The following is a 12,721-nucleotide window of genomic DNA, read 5'->3' as shown; positions in this document are numbered from 1 at the left end:
GGGATTGTGCTGTTTTTTTTTTTTTTTATTGTGTTTTCAATGGAGAAATACATCATCTGTTTACAAAATAGCTCTTGAAAAATACAAGGAGTACAGATACTATAAAACAAAGCAAACTCCAGTCATGAGACACTACGTACATCATGCGAAAGCAACAGTCTGATCTCCAGGTTATGAAAACTAGAATTAAAAAGTCACTACACAGAAAAGGTCCAAGTTCCCAGCTTGGCAAAACTTGGGTGCAGGTACATGAAACGTTTAATAAACTGAATTCTTTTTCCCCAATGTGTAAACAAAATGACAAGACTAAGTCTGTGCCTGGCGGTTTCGATCTAACTCTCAGCTACACGAAGCACACAGCCGCCCTGCAGCCTTCACCTGCTGGCCTGACCGTCTCGTCCGCGCGGGCGCTGGGGTGGCAAGGCGGCTGTGCAGAGCCAAGGTGTGGGAAGGAAAACACTGTGTGCTAGACACTACAAAGTATGGCGAAAAGAAAGCTGCAATTAATGCATAGCCTAAGGGGGGAAAGACTACACTCCAACTTTGGAAAATTAATTTAGAGGGAATGGGGAAGAGGTTAAGTAATTGCAGTTTAACATGAAAAATGCACATGTGATAGAATGGAGCACAATGGAGGATTCATAAAACATGCTCACCAGAAAAATGTTAGGTTTGCTTTGTCCAGATTAAGAAAGAATAAGTTTATCAACATCTGGCTTCCCTCATATATTTGTAAAGATGAATGCTCTGATGCTTAATTATGAGGAATTATTTACTGAGAGGATAAAACAAAACAGAAAAAGGAGTAAAGAACTGACTAGATGTCAAGTGCTTGCTAGAAATGATTTTTAAATGTTTCCACATGTAAAATTTACTGACAAGTTTTGGTCAACCATTTAAAAATAAAAATTAGTTTAAAATTCTTGGAGAAAATGCCTTTTTGCCTACATTTAATATTGAAAATCAACTTTACTATAGACAGGAGTTCTGTGGAGTGTACAAAATTCCTCATATTTAGAGATCAAACGGCCATCCAAGATAGATATCATGTTTCACAGGCATTATTTTTAGTCACCCTAAAGTTTCAGCCATGGGACCAAAATTTAGTGTTCTGTGCCATACAGCCACAGAGTCACTGGTTTCACATCATGGCTTAAGAAAATACTGGCATTTTGTTTTTTTTTATGAAAGAAGTCTTACCTTACACATACAAGCAAAAGGGGTAGGGGGAGGGAAGAATAGGGAGGGAGCAAAAAGCTTGGTTTCAAAGACAACAGATTGAAGGCAAAAGAATATGGAGCTTTAACAAGCTCAAAGAAAAATATTCGCTGGCTGATCGCTGATTTGTATGCACTCTAAACATTTCTATAAATAAAAACCAGTATCATTTCTTAATCATGACCCCATCAAAACGAAGTATTTCCTAATTATGCTTTCAATGTCAAATATATACCCTAGTGTTGACATTTCATTTTAAAGGTTACAGCTACCTCAGAGGGACTGACCTAGATGTACTCTTATCCTTTCTCTGAAGCGTAACAGTACACCACTGCGCAACGGCATCTGATTTGAAGACTAATGGTAAAGGAAATTCTTCAGGAAAAAATGAAAATCCATCAAGCTGAAAATCTAAAATTATTTCTACTTTCTAATAATAATAAAAAAAATACATAAAAGTGCATCATCAGAATAAAGAATTCTTATGCCAGTTTGTATTGCAAATTTTCCAAACAATGCAGCAAACATAAACCCAGTCCAGATGTCAATTATGAATACAAATATAGCTTGAGGTTTTTTTTTTTTTTTAAAAGGCAGTAATTTTTTGAAATAGTTAATGCAACTGTTGCTAACACAATAATAATAGTACTCCTGGCTTCACATACTAACCTGGACTTCCGATCAAGTGCTGATTAGCCCAGTAAGGGAGGTCACAAAAAACCCTCAAATCCACTTTCAGTCATGTCTAGTCTTGCACCCTCCATTCCTTTTTTAGTATTTGAAGACAACAGGTTGAGTTGGCAGACATTGTTTCTGGACCCCTGAGGTTGTTTTTACCGATTCAATCTCAGTTTTATTGAATTCTTGATAACAGGAATAGGGTTTGCAGGGAGAGCAGGGATATCAGAAAGGTCTGTACTGGATGTTTTCTGAGAATAAAAGCAAAGAACACAACATTGTTCAAAGTACTGTAACTTATCAATGAGATTGATTTTTCACTGCTTTACTTCCTAAGAAATGGAGAGGACCTTCTCATAAGAATTAAAATCTTAAAAACACTCTAAAATTAAATGGAGCACAAAAAAAAATGACTATTACTACAAGATTGTTTTAACACTTGTAGAAATTTTCAAGTAAGGAGCAGTATTTTGGTAACATTTTAAGCAATATACAAAAACTAAGTAAGTTCAAAAACAGCTGTAATAAACACAGTCCTCCCACAGTAATCTATCACAGCTTCCTGAGCTACGCCAAGTTAGAGCACCGCCAGCCGTAGTGTTAACCGGCACTGGCGCGCCCCCTGTGGGAGAATACTGAAGGTTCCCCTGACACACGGGAGCAGCAGCAGTCAACAGTGAATGTATTCTTTTCTGACTCTGTCAATTAAAATTTAAATCTACACAACTGAGCAACCGTTTGATTTATTCAAAGTTTAGGGCAGTTTTATTATGTTAAAAACAATTACTCACAAAGCCTTCTTTAACAACAACAACAACAAAAAAAGATGGCATTTTTAATTGTTTTATTATGGAAAATTCCAAACATACACAGAAGTAGAGCCTTATATAAAGAATGGCCATGTATTCATTTCATTACCAACTTCATCAAAGCCAATCCACTGTCCTCCCACCTTTACTCCCAGATTATTCTGAAGCAAATCCCAGAGATCCTATCATTTCATCTGTAAATATTTCAAGTTTATCTCAAAGATTCATTGTTAGACACAGTCACAATATTAATACCTCCCTTATATCACCAAATAAAGAGTAAAAAAAATTTTTTTAAATCAACATAACTTTTTATATATATAACTTGGTGATTTTTCTCTCAATGGTTCTAGGGATCTTTTCATTAGAAAGAAAATTCTAATTCCTTATAAAAACATCTAAAAGGCAAACACCCGAGGGTACAAATCACTAGAGGGATGAAGTCAACAAAACAAACTATGAAAATAGTTCCCTAGGGATTAATGTGGCTGACCAAAAGGCCACAATCACAGAACTGAATTTTGATAAATAAGTTTGTCTGTGTATCAGTATCGACTACAACACTTCCTAATGTTGCTGGAATTACTCCACCCCACCCCCCAAAATTTTTATTAGCTAAAGGTTATGAAAATAAAACATTTCAGAAAGTAATCATAGCATTTATATCAAGAGGAACCATGAAGGTTAACAGCCAGCAAAACCTCATCTTAGAATCGTCACATTAGAGTAACTCTGAGCCACAAAGCAGCCAGTGCCGCTGTGTCACCAACCCTGCGGCATGGCTGGGCAGTGGCTCTGTGGAGGTTAACCGGTTTAATGTCTACTTAAAGGAAGTATTTACTTTATGTCAGAGTCTGACCTAGACTTTGGAGTATATTCAATTTGAAAGGATTCGAGAAGAAAACGATTATTTCACAAACAAAACGAACGTTCACAAATCAATGAAAAGGGTCCAAGTGTCTACTGTACGCAAGGGACTGTCACAGTAGAATTCCTAGGACAAATGCAAAAACAGCTTTAAAGAACTATGGATTACACTAAATAAATAACTGAAAAGCAGAGGTGAAAAGTGAAGCAGAAATAGATTTTGAAAATAAAACATTTTTCAAGCAATCCATGAAGGATTTTAGTTCTACTTTAAAGTTCACTCTCTGACTTAAAACCTCCAGGTAAAGACTGCATATTGTGCAGTGAGGATTTAAATGATCTACAATGTCAAATAATATAAAAAGGGGATGAGTTAGCATCCTGACTGTGCAAAAGAATGGTTTCATCACAACCAGTGCTCTCTGAATACTAGAAATTTATTTGTAGGTGAGCACTTACTTTCAAAAAGATAATTTCAATAAACTTCTGATGTGCTCACTTTAATTCGTTATACGACACTAATCTTAACAACATTTATAGAGTTCCCCTTGCTTTTTGCACTTAGTACCTGAGAGGCCAACAGAGAAGTCGCTGTCTGAATGGTTTCTGATTGAGTTGTACTTGTCTCTGTATCAAGTTGTTCCTGTGAGACAAAGAGGACGGGGGAGGAAAGAGACTTAAAAAAATGATAAAAGAACATAACTGGGTTTGGTGGTTAATAAAAAAGACAAATTGGAAGACAGGAGGGATCAAGAGAAAGATGTGACTACATTACAAAACCATCTATCACATCAAATGGTTAATCATCAAAAGAAAAAAACAAACCTTATAGGTTATTTAACCATTTCAGATACACATGAATTTCTATTTGCCTACTTAAACTTTACAAGGCATGCTCAAAATATCTCATGACTTTCCAACCAACTTCAACTTGGATATTTTAAACAAGCACTAATTAAAGACACATATATGCATATTATGAAATGTTGCCCAGACGATAATTAACAGAATATAAACCCAAGCTCAGCTTTAGCTATGTGAAAAAAAATAAAACCAATTCAGTATTATTAAATGAAATTACCCAGAAGCACAAAAACTGTTCTAAGGCCTTTAATTAAAAGAAGAAAATGTCTCTAAAACACTCCTTCTTCCTTTTGGTTTCTCTTCCCCTTCTCAATAACCAATGCACTGATTCTACTCTGAAAATCATCAGAAAATACAGGGTGAACTGTGTCATTCCACTGCCCTACTAGCCTTTTTCAAAGCAGTGCACAAAAAATAACAGATATGCACAAGCAAGTGAAAATAAACATACAAAAATGTGAATTTCTATAAAATACATACAATAATAAAACTACAAAATACCAAATTTCTCCTATGACACTGAAAACGGTAAACACTATAGTAGAAATGGAGGAGTGCAGTCTCTCTGAAGCATACCTTAGCAATACATATTAACTTTTAAAAACACCTATTTGTCCCAGTAATTCCTCTTTCATTAATTTATCCTAATAAAATAAACATAAATGGATGGTAGGTATTTAGCTACAGTCAACACTGTAGGAAAGGGCAATTTCCCTTTTTTAACAGAAATAATTGCTAACAATAGGCAACTAGGTGAATAAAATAGGGTTTAACAGCCTTAAAATAGCATCCAATGCAGCTATAAGTAATATTTGCAGATGATGCAATGGCATAACTATTTTTCTTGCTTTACAGAGTAAAGATTTGAAAGCAGAAGGCACTGGTATGTGTAGGTACAAACAAAACCTATAGACACCAAAATAATACTTGCTAACATATTGATCTGGATATTTGGGAGAAAGGAGGAAGATTTGCAATTTTTCTACAAGGAGAAAAAAGTTAAAAGCTTTCAGTACACTTCAATTTCTAAAAAAAATAATATTTAAAATCTAATACTTGGCTACACCAATCTTTCCCATCCCATCTACCTTGATTTAAGTCCGCTTCACACCAGGTTCTAGCCAGAGCCATGTGCCAGAAACTGGCTCTCTAAACATACCACACTCTCACCTCAAGAGTGAGATGACCTTCTCATCTTATACTACCCCAAACGCTATGAATCCTTCAAGGATCACCCCAAATACTATGTTCTCCCTTCTGTGATGTCTTTATTATTTCTGCAGTCTTGACTCTCATCACCATCAACTGCTTTCATTTTCTTTTAATGTAATCAACTACATCTACCACTTATCTTTTCTACTTAAATATAAGTTCCATTACAGGCAGGAACATTTCACTATTCTATTCCATTCAGTGTCCACCAGATAACCCCACATCTAGGAGGACTTCATACACCTGAGGAATTCAATTTCGATGCTGTAAATGAGTTATTAAAAAGGAACAAACACATCTCTAGAAACAATACTGAAAACCTAAAGCCTATAGAGCAAAATACAGTACAGTATTCTGAAGACATTTCTATCACATCTTCTATACTCTTAATTGTGTATGAATTCTGAGGCTAAATTAGTATACCTTTGTTTCTGTTTTATCATGTCCACTCAAAGCAAGACAGTTAGCATCTTCACTTGTTTCATCCTGTTTTTAAGAAAAAAAGCTTTATTCTCTAAAATGAAAATTTAGATTGTTTTTTGCCAATGATTTATAAAAAATTTCACAATATAAATTAATTAATCTGTAAGATCAAGTATGTCCTTAAAACAGATAACTGGTTTGCTTAAATTTTTTCACGTTAACAAATTTGGCTTTAAAAAGAACATGAGGAACACTGTCATTGTTAATCAGTCATCGACAGAAGTATATTCCCCAAACTATGAACTTCATAAAATACTTTTTTTGTAAGGAGAAAAAAAGAGCTCATTGATCAAACACAGGAACTTGGAATACTATCACCTCCTTTTTGGGAGATTCATATATATTAGCACATAAAAGGTTCTGAGAAGCTCTAGAAAGACTGTCTCTTTAACTTTCCCAAACTTAATTTAACCACACAATCCCCTTTGCTTAGTGTTTAACATCCTGGAGGAGGCCTGAAAAATGTTCTCCTCGGGTCTTTTTTTTCCTCCTCAATTTATTATAATTCTATTTAAAACAAACAAGTTATTTTTGGTAAAGAGGAGAAATGAGAAACCAAAAATTGCTGTACTTTCTCATTGCTGTAGTGAGTGACTTGGAATAAACATCACTTTCTTAAGAAAAAAATCTTGACACTAACTTCTCTACTCTCCTTACTGGGCAGAACTAAAATTTATTTGTAAATGTGGCTTTAAAACAAGACATAAAAAACACAGCTAACTTCCAGAGTAGAAAAGATTTAACATCAGTATCGACCAATTCCCTTAAGGACTTTTATTTGTAACCTGCAAACATACAAACTTAAAAAATAGTCACTTAAGTCACAACTGGGCAAATTTCAATACTGACTGCCTCTCTGACACTACAGAATTATTATTACTATCAGTAAATATAATGATAGGTGTATACATATATATGTATACATACATATACACACACGTTATCAGTATATTTACCAATATATATATAAAATCACACACAAATATTTATGATTGAAATGACATCCTTGGGATTTGCTTCATAACAATGGCAAAGAGAGTCGATTTGTAGATGTAACAAGACTGGCCCTGAGTTGTTAACTGTTAAAGCTTAAGTGATGCAAACATTACTTGTTCATTACAATTTCGTATATGTTTGAAATTTTCCATAACTTAAAAATTATATATATACATATATACACACATATATACACACATATAGAGCAGCATTTAGCCATAGAATTCAGGTGATAAGGCAAACTTTTTCTATATTGATTTTACATTTTTATCAAAAAGATTTAGTATATGATAAAAATCAAGCAAAAAGCAAAACTAAACTGCCTGACAATACCTAAAATATCTGTACACGTGTTAGTATACTACTGAGCAGGCCAGTGCTTCTTTCTGGCTTACTCAAACTTCTAATACTAAGTGCTCATTAATAAGTAATGAAACACCTAGTAGGAGACCTTCAAAATCAAAACATTTGTAACAGACTTTTTCACCTTTAGCACCACGACGTGTAGGCCTGAGTTCTAATCCTGACTCTGACTTTCATTAGTTTTAGAAATGGGAAAGTTATTGAACCTCAAGTTCCTCTTCTGAGAAAGCAGATCAGTCTATGAGAAAACCTAAAATTCTAAGATCCATTCCATATCTTAAAATTCTACTTCTGTTAGTCAACTCCACAAAGTTGTCCTGAGTAAGATGCAAACTGTGAGAAAATACATAGAACAAAAAATTATAAGGGGGAGAGGGCAGCGATGAACCTGTATTTTTAAAGACACTTAAGAAAAATCAATCAAGGATCTTACTTACAGAGTTGAATAAATGAAAACTACTAAAAAAATCAATGACACAATCACGGGCATTTGAGTACTCACTAGATACCTGATTGCTCATTTTTTTTAGGTGGGCTTTTTTTCCTTATACTTTCTTCCCTGTAATTATTACCTTTAAGATACATGATTTTAAAAATACTAATGAAATAATATGACTGAAGTCTGAATTTTGCATCTAAATAATCCAAGTACAGGGGAAATGGAAAGCAAAAAGAATTAAGGGTACAGGGACTGGCTGAATTCACCACACCTGAAATTGCATGATGCGTACTCTTGTATATATTTGAGTTTTTGTTTAAAAATTAAATGTGGAGAAGGAAATGCCAACCCACTTCAGTATTCTTGCCTGGAAAACCCCATGGACTGAGGAGCCTGGTGGGCTACAGTCCATGGAGTCAAAAAAAAAAAAAAAAAAAATTAAATGATCTCGTGTATATTTAAACTTTTCAGTACGAAGTTAAAAAATTCTATATTCCTACTGCATCTCTAAGCTAAACATGAAACAAGAGTGTTTTCTACCAAGGTAAGCACAAATGAAATTTTAAGAATTGTGCTGATACATATTTTGAAACTCTCACAGGGAAAGGAATTAGGCGATTAACATGAAGCAACAGAATGATAGGTATCTAGAGTTATGCTTACATATACCTTACAGGCAAAAAGAAACATGAATTGTGAAATGCTCTGACAACTCAAAACAAGCATCAATAGACAGAAAGTGGTATTACATCAAAACTACATTCTTAGGTTGCTGCCCAACAGTATCATGTAGAACTGGAGTCTTTAATAAAAACATTAGCAGGTCTAATTCCTGGAGAGTCTGATTCAGTATATTTGGAGGAAGCCCTAAAATCTGTATTTTAAAAACCAAAATCAAAACAACAAAATCTGAAAAACTGAGGTTGAAAATCAACTTGCCTTGAGATAATTACAGAGACAGATGTGTTTCAGAAAACACGGTATAAAACATGACATACCATGCCCATTTTTCATTCTCACTTAGCACCGTCAGAGGGACAAAACTCATTCAATTACTCATATTTAGTTACCAGTGACTGTTTCCAAAAAAGTCTAAACCAAAAGGATTCAGATTAAGCTTGGAATATCACTTTTAGAGTGATTCCAGGGAACAATGAAAGTGTGTTACAAGGCTACTTCTATTTTAAGATAAACACCAAAATCAATGTACACTTTTAACAGTTTTCCTAAAACTATCTGAGACTTTGAGGAGGTAAACCAGCCACTATGAAAAGTGGAAGTACTACTACAAAATTTCCTGAAGGGCTGGAGGTTATAATCACAATCATTCAAGGTACCAAAACTAATCTGATGTGGCAACTTATGGCCAGGCATTCAGTAAGAATTCCCTGAGAACCTCTCAGTGACCCTTTGATACCAAGTACAGTGGAGAAGCTCCAAAACTCCACCTGGAATACAGAAGCAGAAAACTGTTTCCAAGGGCTACTGAAGAATTGGTACATGTGAAAGATACAGTTATGAGAGAACAATACGTTAAGATGACACGTAAACCCATTCTAAAGTGTGTTATAGCCTAGACATGATACAGAAATTTTAACAAGAAACACAGCTTTATGAAAGAGTTAGTTACTGAAAAGAGTGGGAAAGGGTAAAGAGCAAACTATGGCACTGAAGCACTGTCAAGAACAATCTAGAAGCTTTCCTCCTTGCTGCGTCTACATCTGGGCTCACAAGGGTTTCTTCCACTGGATTTTAAAACAGGCAAGGTGCTTATTCTCAAGACTGACTAATATATAGATACCTCTTCTGTTTTGGTTTTCTTGGGGCTCTCTTCTTTATGAGGTGAGGATGTCCTCTTGACTCCTACTATAGGATTAGGTATCTTTGCTGCTGCGTTTCCTGAAGGTCTCGGTGGTGGGTTTACCAGACGTGTTGAGGAAACAACTCTGGAGACCGTAGGCTTTGGTGGTGATGAAATGGCTGGTTGTGTGGCAGTTTGAGGAATGCTTTCACTCGATGTACCTAAGTATATAAATACATAAAAGCTAAATCACAGAACACCAAGTTACAAGTTTTTTATTTTAAGTCTAGAGGGAAATAAAAAAAAATAGTAATGAAAAACTAAAGTCAAACGATTTAACAAACAAAGCCATTTTTCAAAATGAAGGCTAAAACCGCATCTGACAATCTCCTTACCCCCTGAGCTTTCACTGGAATTTACTTGTGGCACAGAAACTTCAGTAGCCTGTATGTTGGTCACAGATGCTGCTGTTACAGCTGGAGCAGGACTGTTTCTGCTAGAAATGGGGAGCAAAAATTACAAGTGAAAAAAAGAAAATAGAGATAAATAAAACTCAGTAACAAAATCTAATATGTGAACTTATTTTCTAAAGCAAATGATTGATTCTTTAGTTTTATTTCTCATATATATGTATACATCAGTAACTAACTTTTGACAAAATAGAATCAACAATCAAAAGCATAGAAACATTTTAAAGCAGTGCTGCTCGACAGCATTTTTGCAACTATGATCTATATCTATGCTAACCAGCATGGTAACCACTATACACAGGTATCTGCACTTGAAATACAGCTAATGGGAAACAATGTCTGATTTCATTTAACATTAATTAAACTGGCACATACAGTCAATGACTACAATATTAGAAGAGCTAAAAAAAAAAAAGATCTGGTCTTGTTTGATTTAGGGTAACTCACTAAATGATTAAATGATTTGGGGTATAAGAAAATACTATCAAAAGCTGTACAACAAGAAAATGGTCTGAGAAATAAGATTCGACATGCAAACCTAAGGGTTCATGAAATCCTAAAAGGCCATCCAGTGGCCCAGATAAACAACAAATGATCTCAAAACCCAACCTCTCCTCAGTGTTCTGGATCCCACTCACCCTTTGTCTCAGGAAACTCAAATCACCCCTCCTTCTATCTCTAACTTTTCTGTCTCAAATAAATCCTGTATCTCCTGTGGTTATTCACTCTCCTTCCACTATAACTTACACTCTCCAACTGCTGAACGCCATGTCAAGGTGGGCAAAACTAGAGGATTTGGATTTTTGATGCTTACAAGACATGCACGAGCAGCAAGAGCAGTCAGCTTGTTAAAGTTCTGAGCTCACTGGTACATGGGAGGACATGAGGTCAGGGGAGTGGGTGAAGCCACACCCTCAATGTGAATACAGAGAAGGCATAAAAGACTAAAAGAGCACTGAAAAGGCACAAGCATCTAATGATTAAACAGGGAAGAAAAAAAAGAGAACCACCACAGATGCAAGAGAAAACCTGAAATAAAACAGCAAAGGACAGTACATAATAAAGAGCTGAGCAAAGATCTATTTTACATACATGTGAAAAGACTCAAAGTACACAAAGGTTTTTATACAACTTCCAAAATTTCTTGTTAAAATTTTTGCTTCTTCACTCAAAAAACAAAGAAAAAAACAGATGAAACCATTAAAAATACAAATCTGGAAGTTAATGCTGTACAAATGCAGAATTGCTTTAAAACCACAAGATTTAAGGACCAGGTTGATGCCCAAAGACTTCAGATTATGTATGACTGGCCTAAAAACACATCACACATTCAAAGCCAAAGAGAAGAAAACTAAATCCCCATTATCTATTGCACTTTGGCATTTTCTATTTCATGCTAATCCAAAGATTCATCCCAACCTGCATCTTTTCCACTGGCTATTATTTAACAATATACCTTAACAATTCAATTTTTTAAATGGCTCTTTTCAAAAAAATAATATATAACATGCATTCAGATAAGTGTTCCTGGTTTAAGTATCAACTCACTAAACAAAGTGATCAATGTAACCATCACAATTTAAAATACCAGCAGTGCACCCAAAATCTATAATAAACAGCCCCCTTTGAAAATACAGTAGTATAACCATTAAAAAAAAATCTGCAATGATACATTATGAAGATTTACAGAAGTTAAACATAAATATGGCTTTATCGTTCTAATTTTTGCCACCACAGCCATGTTTTTTCTTCAAGATAAAAACGTTCAGGTGCTTTGTGAAAGTTGCTCAGTCGTGTCTGACTCTTTGAGACCCACAGAATTCTCCAGGCCAGAATACTGGAGTGGGCAGCCGTTCCCTTCTCCAGGGGATCTTCCCAACCCAGGAATCGAACCCAGGTCTCCAGCATTGCAGGCGGATTCTTTACCAGCTGAGCCAGGAGGGAAGCCCACAAAGACTGGTGTGGGTAGCCTATCCCTTCTTCAGCGGATCTTCCTGACCCAGGAATCGAACCGGGGTCTCCTGCATTGCAGGTTGATTCTTTACCAACTGAGCTATCAGGGAAGCTGCTCTAAATGCTCTTAAAGAGACAATTCTTCAAAAGAAATTTCCACTAAAAAAAGCCCACATAAATCTTCTCTAGAAGATCTCCAGTATTTTCAGGTATTTACCCCCTGCTACATAGGTGATAAGCATCTCCGGGACGGAAATGTGGTTGCGTCCCTCTTTCTGGTTCCCCTTAGCACACCATATAGTTCACCACAGGCAATAGGTATTTCAACTTAAGAAACTGGTTATTCCAACAGCCACTCCACTTCCTTTCCCTTTTTCCTTACCCCTGAGAGCTGCCAGAACTGTTCAATGGACTGGTCTTCATAGCACTAGTAGGTGAAGGCACAGACATGCTGTTATCACTGTCCATAGACAAGTCGAGGCTGCTGTCATTCAGAGGTGTCAACTTGACGCCTTCTGTTGAATGCTGCAATCAATCAGTATTTAATTAATTATACCTTTATGTTATC

The 12,721-nt window shown here is 35.5% G+C and overlaps 1 protein-coding gene across 6 annotated transcripts in view; it reads right to left on the bottom strand.

Moving 5' to 3' along the window:
• Nucleotides 1-4: 4 nt before the first annotated feature.
• PAPOLA (poly(A) polymerase alpha) overlaps nt 5-12,721 on the bottom strand; it is a 52,588-nt gene continuing 39,871 nt past the window's right edge. For 2 of the 6 annotated variants that reach the window (XM_043922698.1, XM_043922697.1), the window contains exons 17-22: nt 12,536-12,678; nt 10,126-10,226; nt 9,731-9,951; nt 6,072-6,134; nt 4,141-4,215; nt 5-2,147 (exon numbers count right to left, since the gene is read on the bottom strand). In XM_043922698.1, the coding sequence (XP_043778633.1) occupies nt 2,052-2,147; nt 4,141-4,215; nt 6,072-6,134; nt 9,731-9,951; nt 10,126-10,226; nt 12,536-12,678 (699 nt within the window). In that variant the 3' untranslated portion in view covers nt 5-2,051. The remainder of the gene's footprint in view (nt 2,148-4,140; nt 4,216-6,071; nt 6,135-9,730; nt 9,952-10,125; nt 10,227-12,535; nt 12,679-12,721) is intronic. The other 4 variants (XM_043922700.1, XM_043922699.1, XM_043922703.1 and 1 more) reach the window with 2 other exon arrangements.

The sequence above is a fragment of the Cervus elaphus genome, chromosome 13, assembly GCF_910594005.1.
Source record: "Cervus elaphus chromosome 13, mCerEla1.1, whole genome shotgun sequence".
Taxonomy (NCBI): domain Eukaryota; kingdom Metazoa; phylum Chordata; class Mammalia; order Artiodactyla; family Cervidae; genus Cervus; species Cervus elaphus.
Note: the sequence above shows the minus strand (reverse complement) of the source record. Positions and strands in the feature narration are given on the sequence as shown.